A 25,677-nucleotide genomic window follows, 5' to 3' on the forward strand; every position below is an offset into this window, starting at 1 on the left:
ATATATATATATATATATATATATATATTTATATATATATATAGAAACTTTTTAGTAGAACAATTGCGTAAAAGCAGGCTTTTAACATTTTAGTGAATATGTGCCAAAATCCAAATAACAAAGTCACTACAAGACGACGGGAACTAGTGGTCGATAAAACCGATTTATCAGACATACTAGTAGTTCTGTAGACACTATCACCAGTTGGTACGAATATGGTTGGATTAATTGATCGATCGATCGATTGATCGATCGATTGATAGATTGATTTCATTTCATTTCTGCAAGACAAAAACATGTACACTGCCTCAAATCTTAACAATGCGAACACAACTTAAGTTTGCATTATTGTGACTGAATGGCCATACTCATGATATCGGAGTTATAAGACCATTTGCATTTTACGTAGGTACTTTGTCATGGAAAAACCTGCCATGATAGAATGAAGTATTGCGAGATCCATCGATGTGGTTTTGGTGATACGGTAAGGAGCCTTTCTGTTTATGGAGAAAACACGAAAGAAAGTAGAAAGAAACGAACGAAAGAAAAATAGTTGAACAAACAGACTTAGAAGAAAAACGTCACATTAAATTTGTTAAAAGAAGACTGTAATCTCATATGAAAATTTTATATGACTGTTTTCGATATCAGTAGAATATTGTGTGTGCAGAAAAAGAAATATCACATGACAAAAGTATTTTTTTAATGAAATGTGAAATACTTGGAGGTCGATTAATTCTATATAAGCATGAGAAAAGAAGCATCTAACATTGAGTACTTTCGATCTTACAGGAAATATTTAAGTATAATAACATAAATATTTGACAATTTTTTCTACTTTTGGTCGATCTCGTTCCTTCATCTATCCAATGATTTTGTGATTACTTAGGTAAACGGAATCAATAGTTATATATCTCCCCAGTGCCAGTTTATGAGATTTATATCTTTATAATTCATGTAGTTTCCGAAAGGTTTTGTTGAAGATTTTCTCAATTTCTCTCCGGCTGTTTTATTTTATTTTTTTTTCTTCTTCTTCTTCTTCTTCTTCTTCTTCTTCTTCTGCTTCTTCAGGGCCACAGGTGTGTGGGGTGCCAAATCTCCTCCCCTCCCCCACTACCACCCTAATCCCGGTTCAGCGGCCCTGCACCGTCGTCTCCGGTAGGTGGCCGGTATGGACAGGTGTATGATAATAATTATCATTGTAAATGTTGGGTGGCGCAGGTAGTGCAGAGATGATTATGTAGCGAGAGACAGCACGTGTAGATTCGGAATAATGACTCTTACAACAACGACAACAGCAACAACAACAACAACAACAACGGCAGAAGAATAGTGTATATTTACCGAATTTCTGTATTGAGTACCAGACTGGAGCTCGAAGTTCATTTTCACCGGTATCTGCTGCCTAGATTTCTTATGAACAAAGAGTTCGTTCCATTCCGTGCTAGATCCGTTGGCAAACGAAGAAGAGTGAAGCGACTGCTGACTATAAAGTGAGGCGTGCTTTTCGGCTCTTGTCTGCAATATCCCCGCATGAATGATTAGGACCACGGCGACAACAGCAACGAATGCAACAGGTATACCAACGAATAGCGCAACCGATGGAGTCTCAGCTTAATAAGAAAAAAATGAGGGAAATTTCACTCGTTATGGCAGAAGACTACATTACGTGACATATAAAATATAAAGCATTGAAACTCCTGAGCAGATATCACGCCATATAGGCCCTACATTACTTATGCAAACGGTGGCAAAGATAATACTATTCATATCAGATATCTGTGAGGTGATTCAGCAAACCTTGCCTTTGCTGCATAGAACATTGCGTTATGTTTATCGCGTAATAATCACCAGTGTGAGCAAAATAACTGAATAATTTCAAATTCATTTTAGACCACTATGATTATGTTAACGGTCCACAAACCCACCATGTCAATTGGGACAGAGATGTATGATAGACGTATATAGCATTATGGTATCATAGCTTGATGCAAAATGAATAGAATCGGTAAGGTATAATCTATAGTTTTTGAGGGAAACAACCCTCCCCGCCCCCCACCCCCCAAAAAAGAAACAACAACAACAAAACAAAACAAAGACGAAAAAAACACACCAATGTTCATGGATCGACTAAATGCGGCAAAACCTGTAGAACACATCAGTGTTTGTTTGAGGAAAAGTGGACAATCCATTTGAAATAACATTACAGGTTGGGTGCAACCATTGCTGGATATAAGAAGACTACCACAGTTAGTGACGTCAGGTATAGAAAATGACATAAATGAAAGATTAACAAATGTAACACAATTTCTCTTTTTTTTTTTGATAAAAAGGACACAGTCCCTCTCTTCCATAATTGTGATATAATTTCCTTTGTTTTCTAAAATAGCTCAGTCAAATTTTTCTTCATTGCGGAAGAAAAAAAGAAAGAAAGAAAGAAATATACGTTGAACTCTCTTTGTATTTTCTTTTTTTATATCGTATGTTTAAGAAATATGGCAGCCTTCAAATTCATCAATGGCGGCACCGAAACATTAAATACTCATTACATTTGAACGGATTATCCGATTTTCTTCCGACCTCATGACTCTGCTAATACTGCTGCATTCACTCAATCCACATTAAATTTTGTTTTCATTACCCAGTAAGGAGAGTGAGGAGATGATTATGGGTCAGAAGCGTATTTATTGGTAGTGAACTGAATCCTCACTAGATATAAAAGTCATAAAAAGGATTACAAAAGGGGGCGCGACTGTACCAATTCGTTCCGTGCAAAGACTTCCGGTCCACTTCGAGGTACAACTGTAGACGAAAATACGCAAACAATGAACACCTTTAGGCTAACTGAATTATCACACAAATATACAAGAACATCAGGTATTAGATTGGGGAAAATCACATCTAAAAACAAGTTGAATTGCAGATTGCATAGTTCATTTTAGACATAAGTTGCAAGCAGCCTAATGTTCCTTATTTCTTCTTGTGCCTTTTTTTTTCTTTTTGAAAGTGCAAACATTAATGCCGAGATTTATTTCAATAGCTACACCGATTCGTCAGTTACGTCGTCCACAAAATCAGTTTCAGTGAGAAGGACGGACGGACGGCGGACAACCGGAAAACATAATGTCTCACGGTGACACTCCGTGTTTGAGGCAAAACATCGCTCCACTGACGGCGTAAGAGAAGCGGAGGGGAAAAAAAGAATAGGAAACGCCGCTATAGTTTTTTTTTAAATTGTGTTGTTATAAAGTTATGGTTACAAAATAAACGGAAGAGAAAAGAATGTCTTCTACATTAAGAATCTTAATACTGGTAGGTAATTGGTTCATAAAAACCCCCGTAAAGGCCAGAATCCACATAGGTATTATACATCAAATCCAGCTTGATTTAAGTCCATGAACTGTATTACAATCTACAATGTGTGTGTACCAGCGGATGCGTAATCAGGTGTTCGTTGGAGTACGCGATGTGTCACGCACAATTACGTGACCTGTATTTGCAGAATTAAATTCAAAATCATTCCAGTTCAAAGACATATGATAGATTGAAACTATGATGTGAATTTCGACTGGGGAGAATAGGTACCGGCATTCATATGTAGCATTCACTTCAAATCCAGAAGGAACACACGTTGCTCCATTGGCGCATAAGTTGCTCTCACATGGATCTATATTGGAAAAGAAAGCACGGGGGGTCAATAACCTTACATACATTGTTTTAATCTCAAATTATTTTGAGGTTGTTTCGGGGTTTGTTTGTTCATTTGTTCGTTGTTTTTTGTCAATCAGCATTTACGCCGTGTGCCAGGTAGAACGAAGCGAACGCATGATAGGCCTGTATGGGCAGTACATTGTACAAAAATAAGTCAGTTCAGGATTAGCTCATGTGCAGACAACATGTGACAGATGGGTACAAATGACCTTTCTTCTTTCTCAGTTGATTAGACAATCCACTAGTCTTCAAGGAACAGAATGAATTAGCTTGCCCGACGTAACAATTTATGGAATCCATCAGTCATGTTCAAACAAAATATGAACTTGCGTAGACCAGGTGACCAGAATGATCCATCAACTGGCATTTTGGAAAGCATTCATTTCATTATTTTGCATTGAATGTAATGACAATCATTTCCATTGATATAGCCAAATACTGCCTCAATGCTGTCAGGTGGATGTGATGGCAAGTACCACAATTTGCAAGAACTAATACTTGAATAATCATTACATCACAGATGCTTATCTCGGTGAATTTAAAAACCAGTATGCTCTGCTGGTACAAATTACCTTTTTCTGCTCATGCTCAAAGTGGAACCCCGAACTGGCTTATTTCCTTCCTTGCTGGAAAGAATACAGCAGCGTCTCAGTGTGTGTTTGCACTGTCACTGTTCATCTAGCAGACTTATGTGAAAACGTTCGAATTTATTTCACACTGTGGTGCGTTTTTTTTCCACAAGGTATTCACAAAGTAATGTTCTGTTTTACACTGTGAAGTAATGATTCACAGTGTGTTCACACTTGTAAAACACTTGATTTTAACAGTGTGAAGAGATTTCACAATGCGTTCACAATGTGTTTCACTTTGCGTTTCACATTGTGGGACACTGTGTTCTTTCCTGCAGGGTTAAAGCTCGTGCGTTCTCGTCGCTCTTCCGCGCTCATGACGTTATATTGATTTGATTTGATTTGATTTGATTTGATTTGATTTGAATGTTAGTTTTACGTGAACATGTCAAGTCCTCGTCTTTTCTGTTAATTTGCTCAATGAACGATCGCCTGTACCGTGCTCTGATTTTAAAGCCGAAAAACGTTCTGTCTATGTTTTTGCTGTGATTTGGGGATAGTGAATGTCTGAATGGCTGTTATTTGGATGAAAATTTGATGTGAATGTACCGTTAATTTTATTGGGAATTATACGTATTTCATTTCAGTTTGTGCAGGATTTTTATTTTTTCAGTTTGGAAACTCTATTTTCCCCGTAAATTGATTGGATTGGGAAAAAAATATCACGGCGAGATCGCGTCCGGATAATAGAGAGATCCGGATAAAGGGAGGCCGGATAGGAGAGGTCGGACTGTATTCAAAGCATGACGGGGACGTCCATGGAGTTTGCACTATGTAGATATAACTTATACACCTCGTATACATAAAAATGAAATTAGAAATTGATCATGCACTTCCAGTGCATTTCAGAGATAAAGGTATGATAGAAGGGGGGGGGGGGAGAAAAAGAAATTAAGAGGAAAATTGGAAGTATTTCAAGGGCAATCAATTACACTTGCTAATAACATTCTCTTATTTGGCTGTATAGGAATTGTTCATAATCGCAAACAATGACATGATATCATGAATGAGAAAGTTGAAAAGAAGGCATATATACTTGCACATTACTGCTTTTTTTCAAAAACTACAATAACAATTTTGATGACAATATAAACGAAAATGATATATCGAAAGTACTGACAAGAAATCAAGAAGAAAGAAATAAACGAGATGAAGTTGTTCTGTTAATGAAACTGCAGTACGTACACGATATTTCAAATGCTGTGCGGCTGGAAAGATAAAGTCCAGAGTTTTGGTTCAGCTCACTGTCTGTGGAGATCGCATCTAGGAGGGTATCCATAACCATCGCTGTTGTGATGTTACTGGTGGCGTCGAATCTGATAACATGATTGACCACTATGCTTCCCTCGGTAAAAGATTCGACAATACAGCAGCAGAACCCAGGGAGGTCATCGTAAATTCTGTTACACTGGGGGAAAATAAAACCAAAAATCAAAGTAGGGAAGATGCATTTCTGCATTTACATGTATCCTTATCATTGCCTTTGCGTCAATTTATCATACTTGTGTCATTCTCTCAATCACACACGCTAATGGTATATTAAGTCATGTATTGTCATTATAATTGAAGATCAATACTTTAAGTTATGGGCATGTCGGGAATGGCGGAGTGATCGAGGAATGCTTGTCATAATAATGATCAACAACTTTTCAATCGAAAAGTCTTATCTTTTGCTACATCCTTGACATCCACCCTGACATTCATAGTCATAATGTAATTAGAGGCGAACTTGAATCACAACAAAATTAATGTGGTATTGCTGCTTTTCAGAGAGTTCCAGATTGAGGGAAAAAATCAACTTAGATATGACTAAAAACAATATATATATATATATACAATAATCATAAACGGCTATTGAGTACTTGTCAATATATAATGGAAACATAATAGACACCTTCAAAGCAATACAAAAAAAAAACAACAACCGTAATTGTTATCTTTCCTATTAGATATCCCCAGTAGACGCATGTGTCTTTGAGAATATGTTTTCAGTGCATGAGTGGATTTCGATTATATCAAGAGGAATGGAGTTTTTTCTAAATTATTGTATCTATTATATATTATCATTTCTAACAGCACCAGGAGAGCTATTGCACATTACGTGACACCCTATACATGAGAACATTCTGGTACAGTATTCAAACTTTGGTTTCAAAAGAACAACGATATCTTAAACAATGAATTTAAATTTGAATAAATTACGAAATGTACGGTCAGCTGACGGTGGGACTTTCCCTGACCATTTTCCAAATGTTTGTCTGTTCTTTTTTTTTCTACGTCCTGTTGCTAGAAAATCCGCATGTATAGCTTATGTTTTGCTGTTTTGATACGGACAAAGGAGTATAAATGCGATATGCTGTTTTTTAAGTTTTGCAAAACCAGAATCTATCATACCAATTAGTAATACCTTGCTAAAAATAGTAATAATAATAATTCGCTATATGATCTCAGATCTTTATACACGTTCAATTAATGTTACTCACTTCTCTTTCGAAATGCGCTTTCAAGATCCTATATGCTTCTGACGCGTTGTTGTTGAAAGCATCTGTATAATTAGCTTGGGTGCCATTGATTTCAATCAAGCTAACTTTCAAGTTGATTTGATTAGCTCCTGCAACAGGAAATAATCCAGGAGAGGTGCAACAGAAAAGGAAAGAATTATGAAGGTCCACTTCATGGGAAATTGAACAGGAGGGGATGTACTAGTACATTGCAGCATTTGGGTTTCTATTGTATTTAGCCTCTGCGCCAAAAAGTTTTAAACAATATAACAATATAATCTAGCTATTACTTCACTCTTTTCCTAAAAAGTTCATCTTAGAAAGTATTTGTACGAACACTTGATGAATATAAATATGTACCCAGCTAGCAAACTTGTCCTTGTTATATATGCACTTATATATATATATATATATATATATATATATATATACATAGACATATATATATATATATATACATATATATATATATATATATATATATGTCTATGTATATATATATATGTATATATATATAAATAAATATATATATATATATACAGTTCCTGTTCCTCCGTTTAAAACTCACACATCACTGTATAAAATCTTGAATGCGATTCTATGTCTTTTTTTGTTTGTTTGTAAATGAATAAGTTAGACTAAATTGAAAATGGACGAAAATGTTGCTTTAATCACTATATTATTTTCTGGACGTATTGGATCTTTCATCATCATTATTTTATCAACCCATATTGCAAAGACACCTTCATTTAATTTCTTGTATAGCTGCGAATCTTATCTTTGATTTAGTTCTGCGACACTGATGGAAAAATAAGGGTCAGAACGAGGAATGAACAAAACTCACGTGCGAAGTTGATTTCGTATTCAAACGAGTTATTTAATACGCCATCGGTGACCGTAACACGCAGGGTTTGAGTATCAGACGAAAGGTCGTACGGTGGTCCTGGATTGTATGTGAAGGAGAGTGGCCCATAAAACTCGGACTCATTCTTCGTCAGGTTGCCCTGTAGACGAACAGGGGCAAGAATGTTGTACTCTTCGTCTTCGCCCACGATAAAGACGGTCGCACTGGCTGAATCTGGCTCGACTGGCAGCATTGTCACTGGTCACGTGTGAGAAAAATTATGCTAAGTAAATTGTACAGATTAATGAATAATACGACTTGACGAAATTAGTATGGGCGCCATGTATGTGAATTATTTTTTGAGCGTATTACATTTACAGAATAAAGCTGAAACGGAAAGAAAAAACAAAACAAAACAAAACATGTTACATGACAACACTATCTTACTATTATCATCGTTCGCTTTCAACTTTGATAACTTTTGAAAGGATAATTCTACTGCTCTGAAATGTATTATATATTAATCATAGTCAAAATGTGTTAATAGAGCATGCTCAATTTCAGCTTAATCTGATAACCCCTTCGTTGTTGTTGCTGTGTGCTTTATATCCCCTTTTTTTGTCCCATTCATCGCACAGGTAGCGCGGCTTGGAAAGGATTAGGTGCCTGAATAGACCTTGCACTTCAGAGCGTCTTTTCTCAGTTCGCACTTTTCCAAAACGTGTGCTTTCTTCCAGTATTTAGATAGGTTACGAGAGTCCATTTTAATTCAACTATACATTATTTATTTCAAAACTTAGAGTCTGATTTTTCAGAATCTACTCTTATCTAAAAATCCATGTCTGGGGAATTTTTGTTGGTTTTGTGATGCAGGGTCACATAATAACGCTATAATATCACTGTACAATATTGCCTCCTGTATGGCATCCATGATAAAGCATATACCATAGCTTCTATTCATTTTCATTATTTTTCTTCGGCGTTTCAATTTGAATAAACCAGTTTGTAAGTAGCTTATGTTCATATTGATACAAATGACCTTGGTTTGTTTTTTTCCTGTAGACAGATACTTTCAAAACGTCATAATGCATAAGCATTTCATGAATCTGTGTTGACCATGTGACCGGGTCGTGACGTCTAGTCACATGGTCAACGCAGATTCATTCAAAGCGTCGGTACGTGAATAACGCCTGGGATCATAATTATCAATTTCATCGTTTCTTATAGAAAGCACGAAGGAACTTACTTTTCCTTGAAAACCAACAGTCTTGCTGCATGGTTTCGCTTGTAAATTCAATGACCTCTTTCTGCTTACACACAAAGTGGAACGCCAGTGTGTTATACTGCCCTCTTACGGGCAGTGTTTGAGAAGTATGTTATATTGTTGTTGTACAACCTTCGCCCCTTTCGGCCGGCAGTCTGTGTTGCGTGAGCATAGTAAAGTTTGCTAAAGCCTTAACTATTGTGACTGGTTATCCATCTTCGAACAATGTTCGTTTAATGGCGGAACTCCAAACTGGCCTTAATTTACACAAGAAATTTGAGCTACAAAAGTTTTAGATGATGACATCGGGCGTATCACAATTGCGTGTAATAAGACAAGTCATGTACATGTGCAGGGACCAAGTGCAATATTTTGATTATTACAATATGTGTACTTGCTGTACTTTGTTTAGTGTTATGTTACTTGTCTTTCAGTTATGAATACATATATATCTATTTTCCTTTACATGTGAAATTTTTAATGGAGACTGTTGTAAAGATTTTTATGCCGGTTATAGTGCATGACAATAAATGATCTGAATCTGAATCTGAATCTGAAACGAAATTTAACACTTACTCTGAATGTCAACGAGAAAATAGCAAGTAGCAGTGTTGCCAGCCGAGTCTGAGGCATTGACGGTCACGTTCGTGATTCCAAGCGGGAATCTGCTTCCGTTTTGAACGGAGTAGGAGGGTTCAATCATGCCATCGACGCTGTCGTTAGCGAGAGCCATGTTGAACCACACTATATTTCCAAGCGCCAAGGCAACGTTAGCGGGGCATTCAAGATCTGGTGAATGACCATCTGTACGAGTAGGATAACAAACGTTAGCCTACATCACAACTTTGTTATCTCATGATTTAACATCTATACTTAGATTATTAATCATTTACCATTTACGATAGAAGCTATTTCAAATTCACGCTGAACCCTAAAAATACTAGTGACGATGATGATAACGATGATCAAATGATAATGATAGTGATAACGTTGATCTAATGCAACTAATAAAAATGATGATAATATAAGTAATTATAATCAGAATGAAAGCATTAGTAATGGCAATTATTCTCATCAAAATAAAGCAGTACTAAATACTTTTGCTGCTACTGGGACCGGTACTTAAAAGGGCGATGATAACTTTCATATCGAATGTTATCAGACTACAGTATCACGTCAAAGCTATTCCCGCTGATTTGCTTTCATGACCAAATGACTTTGAAAACAAACTTGACTTTCAGCTAAAATGTCAAATAATGTCCTACGTTAGAATCTATACACCATACGCCTTTCAAAAAGATGTGTAAACAAAGCAACAAGTGCACATAGACTGTTCTTTATATTATGATATCAATATCATCTACGTATACATATATGAAGAGCTTGCTTCCAAAAGGCGCTAAATCCATTGAAAATGATGGATTTAGCGCCTTTTGGAAGCAAGCTCTTCATATACAGTATATAATATATGTATATACAACTGTTTATTTACATATGTATTATAATAAAATTGAATATATGTACTGTATGTACATAACTAATATAACCCCCAATAATATGGAAAAGCTACACTTCAAACCTACATTACAACAGACTTAGAATAAAGTCAGAATAGACTGAAAATGTTTCAAGGAAACTACTTTATTTTAAAAAACTCGCTGTGTGGCATCTTTCTTCTTTGGGAGCATGAGGTTAGGTACAGAAAGTTTTAGAATCTAATGTAACTTTTCTCTTGTGGTTTTTTAATGTATTCCATTTACATGTAGGACAGTGGAAATTACAAATAAATATTATTTTTCTTTTGCCTTCATTGTGAGAAACAACGCTACATAAAGAAATTACGGAAATTTCAGCTATTGATAGAAATTGTAATGTCTTTAGACGTATGGCAAGCCTTACTGGCTTTATTCCTATTGTTCTATCGCATAGGCAAATATAAATACCTTGCACATGAATAAGCGATCTGCATTCTTTTTGAAGTCTTGTGTCATTTACATCGATAATGAGTGTGTGAATCCCCACAGGTATCACGGCATTAGAGGACATGTTTGTAGAAACACGGATGGAAACTTTGCCGTAGAACTGGTAGGAACTAGGGTTCCTAATAAGATCCGATGACGTCATTGCAGGATATGTGTATGTGGACTCCCCTTCTCTTACTTCTTTGACTTGGTCGTCAGGGCATTCAATTGGAAGTTCAGATACTGTCAGTCAAAAGTGTGAACATACAAAGTCACGTATTGACAAATGTACAAATAAGATGAATATACCCTCCATATCTGTTCTCTAATACATTTCCTTAAAGTCAGATTCACATCAGGCCTTTGCACGCACCCAATATTTTCAGTGTATGAGTCAGTGTGGGAATAACGTAAACATTGTTCGCTGAAATATTGGTTACTTTATGAGATCATAGTTGGTGGAATCAGTCATTGGATATAGGACACATCTGAACAAGACAATATACGAAACAAACACTCAGCAGCATTCTTGAACTAGATAAGAAGACTATACTCCGCCTGGGAAGAATGGTGAGAAAAAGTACCAATAACATGTCACCTGAAAGTGCTAAGGTATAAGAAGAAGAATGAAAAAACAATTGGCCAATAGGTAAATTATCATAAGCTTACCTAATAGAAACATTATTCGAAATGTTAAATGTCTTGTTTAAAGTTCAACTTGCGTGGAATTTGACGGAGAATGACAGCTGGCAATTTCCTGCCATATCAGAGACTGACGCCGAAACGTCAGGGACGACTGGATGTAACGGGCAGCACTGACACTTTGAAATACACATGTGATATTGTGTTTGACTCGGCAAGTAAGTCTGTATGTGTGCGTGTTTCTCGATAATGATGAATAATCATAACATTTCAGAAATTTTGTGTACAATAATTGATAACTTTAACTACAAAATATTCACATGGCACTTCAAAAAAAAGAGTTCAAGCACTCTAAACATTGTCATAGTCTATGTCAATGAAGCAAAAAAAAAAATGATAATACAGCATTGAAGAGTATTTTACATTTTTATCTTTTTTTTTTCCTTCACGATACCACATAAAATGTTTCTTACTGATATATCAAATCCGAAAAAGGATACTCCATTTCAACATTTCAAACGGGTCGTTTGATTAAGGCAGGGAGATGTGTGAGAAAGATATACAAGCCTGGTTCAGGTATATCTTACAATCGTGACATAGTATACAAATAAATGTTTATAAGTGCAGTGGACAGAATATTTCAGGAGATGAAAGATTCAACGAGGGGCAGCCGAGATGAATGGATCAAACATCTTTCATCAAATGAAATTTTCTGTCCATTGCACGAATGCAAACATTTATTATTTGTGTATAACGCCTAAAGAGATCCTTGTCATTTGATGTTTTATTAACTTAGAAACGAGAAAGAGAGGAATCTGAGATCGCGAGAGTGCTCACTGAGCGCTTTACGATAGTGGGCGTCGCATACACACACTACAAACGCGAGCGTTTCACACGCGTACATAGTGTGTCGTGCTCTCGGCGAGAGTGCAATGAAGCAAATCGTATGGATCCAAAACTGTATGACGTCATAGTGAAATGGGCCGAATGATCAATGTCACACAACCAATCAAATGACAAGGATATCTTCAGACGTTATAATTACAAGTAGTGAATGGTCACGAGTGCGATGGTCTTAAGATTTCGCACGAGGTGAAAGATAGACCCAATTAACAGTGAGTGAAAGGGCCGGGACGGCGAATATTTTTTCCGTACATGGAAACGCTACGAAGATGAGACATGAATTATTCATAAGTTGAGCTGAAAGAATGAAGTGCGCAAGCGTGTGGACTGACGTCACCTATTTCCATTGACTTCCATGTAAAACTCACGAGTGACCCTCGCCTTTTTGGCCAACTTGCACACAATGAACGTACTCGACTCGCACAGCTGCGTACAGGCCTACTAGTGGGGCAGATATGTGAAAAAGATGCTCACATCCGGCGGAAAGTATGAAATTTTGCACATAGGGGTATTTTGAGGCGCTGATTTCAAAAATTGCCGGATCCAAGAGATCTGATCACGGGGTCGGCCGCCATTTTGAATTCCAATATGGCCGCCGCCAAAGATCCCTATCTTCAGTTCTGAATGACATCAGCCATTGGAATTTGATATATAAAAGCATGAAGATATGATGACTCCAATAACAGACTTACTTGATATATCTGACAAGGTGCACGGCAGCCAATTTGAATTTAATACATATTTGCCACGTTGGAGTGTTGAAAATCTCTATCTCCGGTTTGTAAATTAGGCTACCCGATTGAGCGCGCGTTTGTAACTGATAGAGTGCGCGCTGATGTATTTACATTGTGACGTCAGTGAAAGGTGCATCATGCTTCCTTTTTGCTGCACTTTTTGACATGCCCGTGAATGTTAGTCGTGATGTTTGTCTTCGTAGCCACATTGGAATTCAAAATAGCAGGCATTGCGTTTGTCAGACACATCACATCAGTTAATATTTGAAATCAGTATGTTAAAATACTTGTTTGCACCTAATTTCAGTAAATTTTTCCCTTTTATCCAGGCTAATTTTACAGTGTTAAGGTAGGTACTTTGATATCCGATCTACAATGGGTGATGTGCACGAAAGAAAAAAAAAACCAAACAAACAAACAACCTGTCTAAATTCCAGATATTTTCTTTCTTTTTTTTTGGGAGGGGGGGGGGGGGGGGGGGGGGTTACCAATCACCTGTAGGCATCCGGTTACCATGGTTACCATGCACAATATTATACCTAGAATGTATCCCATTGTATTGCTGACATCTCTCGCAACATGCACATATGTAGTTTTAAGGCGTTTTGATGAATTCTTGGTGAAATACACGCAAAACTGTGATGATTTTGTCATTTTCAGGACCCAAGTAGCGACAAGCGTCACCGACCCTAGTCTTAATTTCTAGTCGTCTTTATTTCGTCTTTATTTCTCTGAGTTGCAGCTTGTGAATTCTGCAAAAGCCCATGTATTGCGCTAATCCGAGTGAGGGTGTATACAAAGTGATTGCGACAAAAACAGTTCGGGCGTCGCAATCACTGGGTATGAGCGCTCGCTCGGCTTGCTTCAAGTCGGAAAAATGAAGACGAAATAAAAACGTCTACAAACTACACTACGCCGACCCCAGTTAGGTATGAAAAGTTAGTTTGCAGGCAAAAACCCTTGTTTGTCGCAGAAAAAGTCTGTATGGGCTAAGACTACTACACGCGCCACTGGTATTGGCGCATGTAGCAGCGCTAGTGGTACGTGTAGTAGTCTTAGCGTTCACAGACTTCTTCTCGAAGAAGAAGGTCTTGTCGCAACTAAAGTGGCCTGTAAAATTTTATTCATACCACAATTTGGAATCACATACTACCTAGGGGTGTTTTAGAGGGTCCAACCGACCATCCTATGCAGTCAAACCTTTTCTGCGGGGTAGGTTGAACGAAGTCATTTTTTCAGGGTCCCTGCGCCTTGACTATTAAAGGTCCAGTTTACCTTTGGGAGCAGTGATTTCAAAAATGTTCAAGATATCACATTTGATGCATATGTGTCGGTCTGTTGTATCACAAAACATCCTACCATATAAAATTTTCACATTAAAGCCTAAAATAGAAAGAGATATCAGCATTTTTCTCAATAGACCATAACTGTATACGGTTTAGTCTGGAACCATTCTTATTATAACTATTGTTCACATTTTGTGTATTTAACAATCCTTAACATCGATTGTACGGATTCACATTTTTACAGTGGTTGTTTCTATCCCTAACTCACATTTTAGAACTATTTTAAAGCACTAATGCTGGGTTTTTGTTTCATCTGCAAATGGTAAATTATGCCTTTAAATGCACCTGGTTTTTATGAAGATCTAGATTTCAAGCTTGCTCTTCATACCTCATTTGCAGAGTTTTGTGAAAATTTTACATCGTTACCGTTTGAGTTGAAAATTAGGTGTCATTTCTCACTCAAACGCAATCAGCTCTACGACAACATGCAATTTTACATTGACGGCGCGGTGTGCCAACTGTGAGCCTGAAGGCCATTTTGGGAGGGTTTATTTTTACTGCCATACCTGTTGTATTTGTACAATGCACTTGCCTAGTAAGTTGCAGCAAATACTTATATAATATTGGATGGCCTTGATATCAATACAAGGAAATATTGGACGAGCTATGCACAAATATTGGACGAGTCGAAGACGAGTCCAATATTTTACTTCGCGAGTCCAATATTTCCTTGTATTAACCGAAAATAGGACATCCAATATTATCATTATCCTACAGAGGATTTTAGCAAAGAATGTTTTTACTTAGGCCTACCCTTTCTGTCTCCGAGTGCTGTATGGTCTCCTACTGTACTTGATCCTGACATGATAGGGTATGATACATGTACACTCTTCAGTGCAAGTTAGTCCACTTCAGTCCCTGGTAAAACAGTGATCTATGTATCCAAGGTAGCCGTCATGTTACTGTTAGGCCGAGATCTAGCTAATTTAGACGAGAATTAGATGCATTTTTATCCGAGATCTGAGACACAATTCACGTCACATCTACCGTAGATAGTGAAAGATCTAATTACTACTACTGTATGTAGTCCTACTGTATTTAGTAACACATAACTGTTAACGTACTGTAACATGCATGCAAATGTAAGCAGCGGCCGGCTACATGTATTTGTATATCGCGCGCGGGCTACTTGTATCTAGCAGTAGTGCTGAGCTAATCAATCGTCGCCTGCATGCACACACACACACACACACACACACAAAATGCAACTTGTTTTCATCAAACCTAAATTGAATTTTCTGTTATGAAAGTGATATTTTGAAAAATTGTATAAAAAACAGTATCAATTGATATATGAAATTGGTTTGTATACAGACAAAATTTTAGAATAAACGATATTTTAGTTAATTCGTGATTGACCAATCACAGACGTTTTTAATTCATATTTCAGGTCATCTCGTATATATCTCAACCAATCACGGCGCAGTTTATAAAAACTTTGGGGAATCCCCCTCTTGCCGTCCAATATTTTAAATATTGGTTGCCTCGGAAATAATATTGTTCGAGTTCAACAAACTTTCTAAGTGGGTCGTAGGTTATGAGGTGCGTCGACAAAATAACACTTGTATTTGGGCTCTAAAAATCCTCTGTATGGATGACAATCACGTGTATTCATACTGAGTTTGGAGGAATTTCGTGAAACTTCGCCATCGGTACCCTTTGAATATTCATAAACCATGTCAGTTTAGCCCCGAGTGAATAACCCGCCAATATGTTCATACACTAAAGCAATTGCGTGCTTCTCACTTGAATACGCTACGTTGGTTGGCTAAATACCATTGGCCTTACGAGGTCGCATCGGGTCAACGCGTGATCGTGACTTAGCGCGTATGCAAATTCGTGACGTGACAATAGGTGCGCGCGTCTTTATTACTATCTAGATTTCAATAATACATTAGCTCAACGTAGCATTTGCGGCGCGTGATTGCATCATGAATATGTATTATTCTTTAACGCTCAACGCAGTGTGATAGGTGGTATGCAAATGACGGAACTACGTCATAGTTCATTATCTGTTTGTCACCGTTCACGTGTAGACTTTTAGTAATGAGTTGGCAAAGGGTCTGGAAACCAGACTATATCAAATTGCGACCGGTGCCCTCCAGATAATAATGTTTGTTTACGAGCAGAGCGCTATACTACAACAAAATATTGAATTAAAAGCCCGGGCCGAGCCCGGCACTGTGAAAGGACAAAATTGCGGGGCCGAGTACCGCAATTGAGGCCGGGCTCGGCCGCGGCTCAGCCTGGCCCTGCACTGTAAACGGGGTCCTGGAGGCGCTCTATTCAACGAGGCCAAGCCGAGTCGAGTAGTGCGCCTCATCTTTCACCGAGTGCGAAATCTTGTTCCACTGCACGAGAAAGACCATACTAGTATACACTGATTTGTTTCGCGCACACAGCGCGCGATTGGCGAGCTGCGAGTGTAAGCTCGCTCCCATCAGATACCTGTGTGCGTGCGAGTGTACAGCCCGCTGTATGCGAGCCGCCCTTGCAAAAGGCTAGGGTCAATCGTGAGTTTTACACGGGAGTCAATGGAAATAGTTGACGTCCATATTTTGCTCATACTGCCAGCCACAGTGTGCGATGGGACTTTTAACTAAATGTCGCATGATGGGCAATCGACCAATCAGATAGCTACGTTCTAATTACGCAATGCATAATAAGTGTGTGAGAATGAAGTTTGACTTACTTGAAATATTGACAGAAAACTGATAACTGCCATTATTTCCCGCCGTATCAGAGGCATACGCCGTAACTTCAGTGACGCCAAGATCGAATCTACTTCCTGGTGAAATCGAGTATTCGATGGTTCCAGTAGTGTCGACATTATCAGAGAAATTAGCTGCAAAACTGACCACGTTTGTTGAGAATTCAACCATATCTTCAGGACCGGCAATCTCAGGTGGCTCCTTGTCTGTGTTTGAAATGCAGTTTTGGTGTTTTAAGAATAACAAGGCAATTATATAAATGAGAGTCGAAGATTCATGTTTATGCAATTCTCTTCTATATCTTTCACAATTATTACCATAATTGTTGTTGTTATCATTATCATAATTATTATTATCATTATCATCATTATTATCATTTATTCGGCATTTACAACACAAAACAAGTAACAACAGATAAACAAAAAAACAAGCAAAATATAAAAATACAAGATGTCATGCTTTTCGTGGTGCGCTTCTTTAAGTTGCCAGGTTCGAAAAAAAAGCAATCAAAATCACTATGGGTCTTGGGTCTCTCCAACCAAAAGTTGGTTTCCTCGTGATAGTTGCCGTTTTGTACTGCGGGGAATGTAAAAGGAACATTGCGTAAATATCATTTTTATTTTTAATTATTATCGGTTGGATACTTTCTGCATCTTTAACGGAAAAAAAAAGAGACATCCATGAATATATGATTGATATATCTATTTCATTCCCCAATGTAACTTTTTTTTTTTTTTACCAAAGACAAAAACCCAATTGATTTCTAAGTTACTTAAACAAAACCATAGTCAAGGGGTATATTTTTCTTTTAGATCTGAAAGATAGTCATATGTATGATATTTTCCCATGTCGTCATAGGACGCCGCTTTTGTTCCTTCAGAACTTCGAAAAGGTAACAGACTTTCTCTTTTTCTGTTTTTCTAAGCTCTTTCAGTTCACCTCCTTCATCACTAGTCTTTGTCCTGAATCACTTGCAGGGTAGATTCGATTTTATCAGCATTATTTCTGCATCTGTTTCTCTATATTTTTCGTGTTCTTTTCACGCACCCCATTAATTGTTTCGATATACTTCTTTCGAAGATCGCTGGATCTGTTATGCTTTTCTGTCCGTCGTATTGTCTTCTTGTCATGAATAGTCTTGTCTGATTCTGTCTTGTCTCTTAGTCCCCCTTTATTAGTTTCGTTGTTGTTCCAGTCCTGTTTAATGTTTACTTGCATGTGTATGTGTGTCTGTTAGTTATGTCTTCCTAATGGACTTCCAGACTTTTTTCCAGACCTTTTCCCCGGAAAAAATTTCCCTTTGTGTATCAACTTATTTTTCTATTTGACATTCTGTACCTGAAGGGCCCACATTCTACATTTTTTTCTTTTAGTGGGTCCCTCTATTTTTCGAAGTTTGTGTAATGTTACTTCGTCTTTATTACTTCAGTTCTCGTGACAGAGTATTATTGCTACGAGGTTCCACAATTATATTTTTCTCAGCTTATTTTGCTTTGCTTATGCAACTTTATTCTCTGTAACTAAGGAAAGTGAAATGTTTATTATTTTTTTAAATTAAATTAAATTTGAATTAGAATGGAATTTAATTTTTATCATTACCTGTTAGGTTCAAAATGACTTCACAGCAAAAGAGTGCTTTGCCTAAACGATCTTGTTATCCAACCCCTTTCGTCTCACTAGTGTCTGCGGTATATATACAATACATATATATAATATATATATACTCTTACTTTTGGTTTAAGCGTTACCATAATAACTAATGTACATAGTATATAATGCTCTCCATGTATATCCAGAACAAACTATAGCTAATTCAATATATATGATTATTTGTTCCACCATATGAATGCAACCACGGTTTTATTTTTGCGTACATATACGAGATTGAATATAAGAAAAGAAACAAAACAAAGAAGAAAAGAAATGACAAACAGATACGTACCTTTGACGAGGATGTATGACGTACATGTCTTGTTCAAAACGTCATCTAATATAACAGTTGTCACAGTATGGATACCAAGTCCTACGTCACTACCGGGAGGTTGACCATCGATGCTCATAGTGACGTAAGGCCCGCCACCGACGTATCCGTAACGAATTACACTTGTCATGACATCGCCAGAATGGAAGGTTTGCACGAAAGTAAATACGCTTTCTCCAGTGTTAGTACCGACTGTATCATTCAGATCCGGACATATAACTGGGAGCTCAGTCACTAGACAGGAAAGAAGTTGTATATATCGCATCAAAGAAAGGATTGAATCATTTGCATTAGCTAGGTTGATGATGATGATGAATTGCAATACGTACATAACACCATAGATCAAAGATATCATTTTTCATTTTCAATCTTACTTGGTGAATTTAAACCCCTCCTTTAATCAAAAGAGAAATACAAGAAAAATGGTTTCATTTTGGGAGTGAAGCTATTATATTTTACTGTTGTTTTTGCTGCTCTTTTTAGATAGCGCTCACTCAAATATTTCCAAGTATCGTACATACAAGACAATGATACCGATATCTATACTGTGGGCAGGAAATGACAATTATATATATTTCATAATTTGATAGCACCATTTAGGTCAGCCTATTTGCCTATTATCATATGCCTGCATTTCATGAGCTCGATTCTGATTTACCATAATGTAAAGAAAACTTTACAGAGAGAGCGAACGTACAATTGTTGAACACGTAAAAATCACATGTTGCTTCGTTGCCGAAAACGTCCCTTGCTATAAGAGTAACAAGAGTGTATCCTGGAGGATAACGATAGCCGCTGAAACCGGTTGGTAAACTGTAGTTCACTGCTCCAGCTTCTGGCCGGTTTTCATCATAGTAGATATAATGTCCTTCAGGTGGGGGAGATTCTTGTGTCCATGACAAGCCATGGAAGATATTTGGCGTTGTTTCATTCAGCGTTACATTTGCGCATTCCACATCTGGAGGGGTAGTATCTATGTAGAAGAAAGGAAAGGGATACCTGAACGACCGCATAAAGTTGTGTGTGTGTGTGTGTGTGTGTGTGTGTGAGTGTGTGTGTGAGTGTGTGATATAAATCTATTTGATTATTGTTCTTTGCAACTGAACAAATGCCTTGTAAATAATTCGAAAAACTCGTGAGCGTTGTGTCGTTTTTTGTGCTTTCATGGAGGCAAAAAGCTGGCTAATTAGTTCGGCTTAATAGGAAAAATGATTACCTTGTACTATGATGACAGATCTACAGGTCTTTTGGAGAACTGTGTCATTGATAACAAGAATGAGCTCATGAGTCCCAATGGGTATGACGTTATCTGACGTCACGTTGGTGGAAACGTGGATGGTAACTTCGTCATAGAACTGGTAGGAAGACGGGCTCCGTGTCAGACTCGTTGCAGTCAGATTAGGATACGTGTAAGTCGTCTCGCCTTCGTCTATTTCGTGAACTTCATCCCCAGGGCAGATCACAGGCAACACTGATACTATCAATTAAACACGGAGAAAACAAAAAGTAAACAGTGATTAAGAAGTTTCTGTGTTTCTGTTTTCGCTTGATGTGCGAGTTATTTTGATGTAGATTTATAACATTTCAGAAATTTTCTACACAATTGGTAACTTAATAACGACATGCACACATTTAGAAATAGAATACTTAGAGTAATAATGGTTACGTGTCAATAGACAAAAGTTTCTTCCGTTCAGGCTATCTATATCAAGAATAATTCTTACTGCTACATTTAAAAGCGAAAAAGCCCCTTTTCAATCTTACAAGCGTGCCAGTCCATGGTTAAGACAGAGAGATCTATGTGAAAGAGACACATCAACTTTGTAGAGGCGATATCTTACAGCCTTCACCATACAATACCACATGTGTGATAATGAAGTTCAACTTACATGATATACTGACAAAAAACTGACAACTGCCAGTATTTCCTGCCGTATCAGAGACATTTGCCGTAACTTCGGTGACGCCAAGATCGAATCTGTTTCCTGGTGAAATCGGCGAGTATTCGATGGTTCCAGTACTGTCGACATTATCTGTGAAATTAGCTGCAAAACTGACCACGTTTGTTGAGAATTCAAAGATGTTTTCGGGACAGGTTACATTAGGTGACTCCTTGTCTTTTTACGTCGTCATTTTTGGTTTGGAATAAGAAATGGAGAGATATCCGAGTAAGTAAAATATTACATGCAATCACATACATGTTTCGAATTGTTTACTGAAGTCAAACTTTACATGCTTTACATCATGTTGAAGTGAATGTGCACGGCACAAAATCACACAAAAATAACCAGGGTGAACAATGGGCAAGAGAGACATTTGTGTATTTTTTTTCTGATCAGAGTGACAGCGTTATAATCTCATAATTATATGCTTTTTGGGGTATGTACATCATAAAACCATTTTGTATAGTAAACCTGAGTGTTTGCTAATCAATAAAGCCTGCTTCCGAAACTCTGAAAGTTATATCAATAGGGCCTACGTGTAGTTTGAAGCTGTAAATGTATATATGTATATATATATTATAATTATATACATCAAACTTGAATGAATCTAACCGCATATTAATTGGATTGAAAGAATAAAAAATCAGCAACTGCCGAACTCATACGTACCTTCGACGAGGATGTATGACGTGCAGGTCTTATTCAAAACGTCATCTGATATAACAGTTGTAACAGTATGGATACCAAGGCCTACAGCACTACCGGGAGGTTGACCATCGATGCTCATAGTGACATAACGCCCGCCACCGACGTACAGGTAAGTTATCCCACGTATTCTATCGACATCACTAGCATAGAACGTTTGCACAAAAGTGAATGTGTCCTGTCCAGTGTCAGTAGCGACTGTGTCATTCAGATCTGGACATTCAACTGGGAGCTCAGTTACTGGGAAGAGCAGGACAAAGAGATTAAAAAAGCGTCGTATCATTCAAAAGATAAGCACACTTTCTTTTTTGCTACGTGTTTGTACAACTAGATTTGAACGGAGGAATATGTTGTATCATGTTTTGAAGTGAAGGTCAAAGTCTTCAGGGTTTGTTTGTTTTTTTCATTGAGTTTTAAATGCTTCTGTGAACCTGCAGTTTGCCCAGCAAGCGGTCGTATAATTCAAAACGCACAACCAAGCTCGCAATCTTCAGAACGATCACTGGAGAAAGGGATACATCTTGCAACATGGTTTCCACATATAAGTAGTATGATGGTTTAAGTCTCCAAGTGTTCTTTCATTGAGACCTTGAGGTTTTGTGTAAATCTGCCAGTTAATACAAGCGGGATTACAAGGAAAGAGAGGTACAGTACTCACCCAGTGTATCCAACACTGCAACGGAAAAGGCTACTTGGCCGACTTGACCGAAGAGAAAATCCTAAACATGCTGATAGCCCATGCAGTGGAAGCAGGTTGTTTGACCAAAGGCAGAGGGGGTTTTTCAGCCTCTATTGCTAGCAAACGCTCGGCCATTATTTATGCACCCTCATTTGAATATTATATACTAAAAACCGTAACTTCTTGAAACAAAATCTTATTCCAATTCTGTCGATATGTAGACACTATTCGTAACATTATTTGCCTATTATGTATATGCCCACCTCACTATTTACCATATACAGTGTAATAATATCCAGAGGAAATTGAAGAGGAAGGTAACATACATGAGTTAAAGACGTAAAAATCGCATGTTGCTTCGTTGTCGAAAAAGTCTGTTGCTGTAAGAGTAACCAGAGTGTATCCTGGAGAATAACGGTGACCTGTATTTCCAGATGGGGGATCGTAGCTTATTCCGTTGTTATCAGGGTTTATATCATAGTAGGTGTATTCCCCTTCAGATGGGGGAGAATCTTGTGCTTCCGCCAAGCCCCAGAAGACGTTTGGATAAAGTGCAGTCAACGTTTTGTTTGCGCATTCCACATCTGGAGGTGTAGTGTCTGTGGAGTACCAAGTCAAGGTATGAATCTATACCCATGTCGATTCAAAGCAATGTGTTGTAGAAACTTACGTATGACATCTAGTTATAAATACAAATATATGTATATATACATATAACACTTGTATAATATAAATGGCATCTATTTACCTTTTGTTCTTTACCGACATCCCATCATCAGAATGGTTCGGTAAGAACTCTTGACATCTAGAAGTAATGTCTTCAATTTCTATTTGAATGAAGCAATACATATTATGTACGACCGGTTTGACAATAATTTGACAATCTTGACCGCAAGGCATAGGCCCTGCAGCGTTTTTGTGGCAGTAATACAAGGTTTAAGGCTTGAACTCAAGACATGCAATTGTCCCTAATGTCAAGTGCATCCTTCTTTTTTTTTCTATGGACCGTGTAGCAATGTATGTATGTACAAGGTGTATTCAATTCACGACGTGTATAAAAAATGAGTCTTCAGAACTAAAACAATGAGGTCTATTTGCGGAGGTTATTTACGCCACGTCGTCTGCTGAGTGCACATCACAGGACAGACACCCACGAGTCATGTAGGCTAATAGTTGTACAGCCCACAAGTTCGACACTAAAAGAAAGCCCACGAGTTCGACATCATACAAATAATACAGTCAATGAGTTTAACACTATGAAAGAGGAAAAGCTCAAGAGACCGATACTACAGCAATGAATTAATAGATAAATAGATAAATGAATAAATAAAAGGGCTCATGAGAGTGACACTGAGCAAAGAAGGCCCAGGAGACCGACAAAATGAACAGCGCCATCTATAACCAATTTAAGAGTGTGCAATTTTACAGGGTGACCCAATGGTGACATAATGGATGAAATGAGTCACAATGATGGGCAGGTATTTTATACTGGGGTGCTTCCGGTTCAGTTGTCCTCCCTCATGTCCTGGAATTTTCAATGCCTTTATTTGCATGTTCGTGGAAGAATTGATAAAAATCACTCAATGTGCACCAGATCTTTCCACTTTAATTCCAAAAATGAAAAAGCATCCTTGTTGCGTGTGAACACCACGAAACGTTTTTAGGTATTCTTGCTCCAATCACCCAACCCCCAAAGGAACCATCTGTAAAGGAAATGTCCCAAAATTGACAATGCCACAGGACACACCTGCCTTTAATGCATGATCTGTATATGGGGCGTAGTAATCCGCGCTGCTGTTTATTAAGTATGAATTCACAGCAATATTAATTACGTAATCGTCTATCAAGATATTTGTAATGAATCAGAAAAAGTAGATGTAATAAAAAGAAAGAAGCTATTTATTCCTTCAAAAATTGACTGTTTTGAGGAGAACAATATTTCAAACACAATCCAAGAACCGGGAATGCATCGATAAGATATAAAAGTCTTCATCAATTTAAATTCATACATAGTAGTTACAGAGATGGCATTTAAAAGATAGTTTCCTACGAATGCTTAACATTGTGAAGCGAAAGAGAAAAAGGAAAAAAAAATCTTTCACCCTGCCCAGATGTCTTCTATCTAGAAATGGGTGAAAGCCAAGTAATATTGGCCTGATGTCATTATCAAAGACCTAAACTCGCATCGTTCTTGTTATTCCCCCCTTCCCATTTTACGTCATAAAACGTAACACCAAGTACATACTTGTAGTCAGCGTTGAATGGCGCTGTTCATCCTGTCGGTCTCGTGGGCCTTCTTTGCCCAGTGTCGATCTCGTGGCCCTTCTTTGCCTTGTGACGGTCTCGTAAGTCCACTTGGCTTAGTGTAAGTCTCGTGGGCTTTGTTTGCGTAGTGTCGGTCTCGTGAACCTTCTTTTTTTTGCGTAGTATCGAACTCCTGAGCTTAACTTCCCTTGTGTCAAACTCTGAGCTGTATGACTCATGGACCTCCCTTCTGGGAGGAACACAGTGTCCCACAGTGCGAGAACCACAGTGTGAACACAGTGTGGAATCTCTTCACCTTGTGAAATTCGAGCGTTTTAACAGTGTGAGACAGAGTATTACGATATGAACTCTGTGAAAACAACATCACAGTGTGAAATCATCTTCACACTTTTTTCACACTGTAAAGTCGAGTGTTTTCACATGGCCGAATATATGAACACACTATAATGAACACACTGTGGTCTGTCTTCTTTCCAGTAGGGTATTTCAAATGTCGTTCGACTCGTGGGCGTCGGTCTCGTGGGATGACTCCCGTCTGCTCATTCAGCTTTACAACCTCTCCTAGCCTTTTTCTTGAAATTGTTTAGTTTTGTTTTGTTCATTTTCCATCTGAGAAGATGGCTGGATAGCCCATATTCAGCCACGTTAAGCTGGTCTTCCATTGGGTCCAGTTGGATGTGAGGTGGGACCACTTCACCGGGTTAAACACCCTGCTCTTTGCGATGAATGAATGAAGCGGGATGTTCAACGCGCATGAGTTGTTACTCTCTCATACACGGGACCTCCATTTTATGTCCTATCCGAGGGACAGAGTGTTTTGCCTCTTGCTAGAGGGGACGGTATGCTTACACACAACAT

The 25,677-nt window shown here is 37.9% G+C and overlaps 1 protein-coding gene across 1 annotated transcript in view; it reads right to left on the reverse strand.

Moving 5' to 3' along the window:
* Window positions 1–206: 206 nt before the first annotated feature.
* The window catches only part of LOC139735415 (hyalin-like), a 50,903-nt gene continuing 25,432 nt past the window's right edge, over window positions 207–25,677 (reverse strand). Inside the window, exons 6-21 of the mRNA XM_071646167.1 lie at window positions 22,881–23,153; window positions 21,840–22,115; window positions 21,117–21,344; window positions 20,444–20,704; window positions 19,925–20,200; window positions 19,189–19,461; window positions 17,228–17,452; window positions 10,893–11,153; window positions 9,526–9,753; window positions 7,686–7,943; window positions 6,824–6,951; window positions 5,526–5,748; window positions 3,586–3,667; window positions 2,759–2,802; window positions 1,345–1,613; window positions 207–497 (exon numbers count right to left, since the gene is read on the reverse strand). Of these exons, the coding sequence (XP_071502268.1) occupies window positions 402–497; window positions 1,345–1,613; window positions 2,759–2,802; window positions 3,586–3,667; window positions 5,526–5,748; window positions 6,824–6,951; window positions 7,686–7,943; window positions 9,526–9,753; window positions 10,893–11,153; window positions 17,228–17,452; window positions 19,189–19,461; window positions 19,925–20,200; window positions 20,444–20,704; window positions 21,117–21,344; window positions 21,840–22,115; window positions 22,881–23,153 (3,401 nt within the window). The 3' untranslated portion in view covers window positions 207–401. The remainder of the gene's footprint in view (window positions 498–1,344; window positions 1,614–2,758; window positions 2,803–3,585; window positions 3,668–5,525; window positions 5,749–6,823; window positions 6,952–7,685; window positions 7,944–9,525; window positions 9,754–10,892; window positions 11,154–17,227; window positions 17,453–19,188; window positions 19,462–19,924; window positions 20,201–20,443; window positions 20,705–21,116; window positions 21,345–21,839; window positions 22,116–22,880; window positions 23,154–25,677) is intronic.

The sequence above is a fragment of the Diadema antillarum genome, unplaced genomic scaffold (assembly GCF_040938485.1).
Source record: "Diadema antillarum isolate AM-2024a unplaced genomic scaffold, OU_Dant_1.0 seq00000577_RagTag, whole genome shotgun sequence".
NCBI lineage: Eukaryota > Metazoa > Echinodermata > Echinoidea > Diadematoida > Diadematidae > Diadema > Diadema antillarum.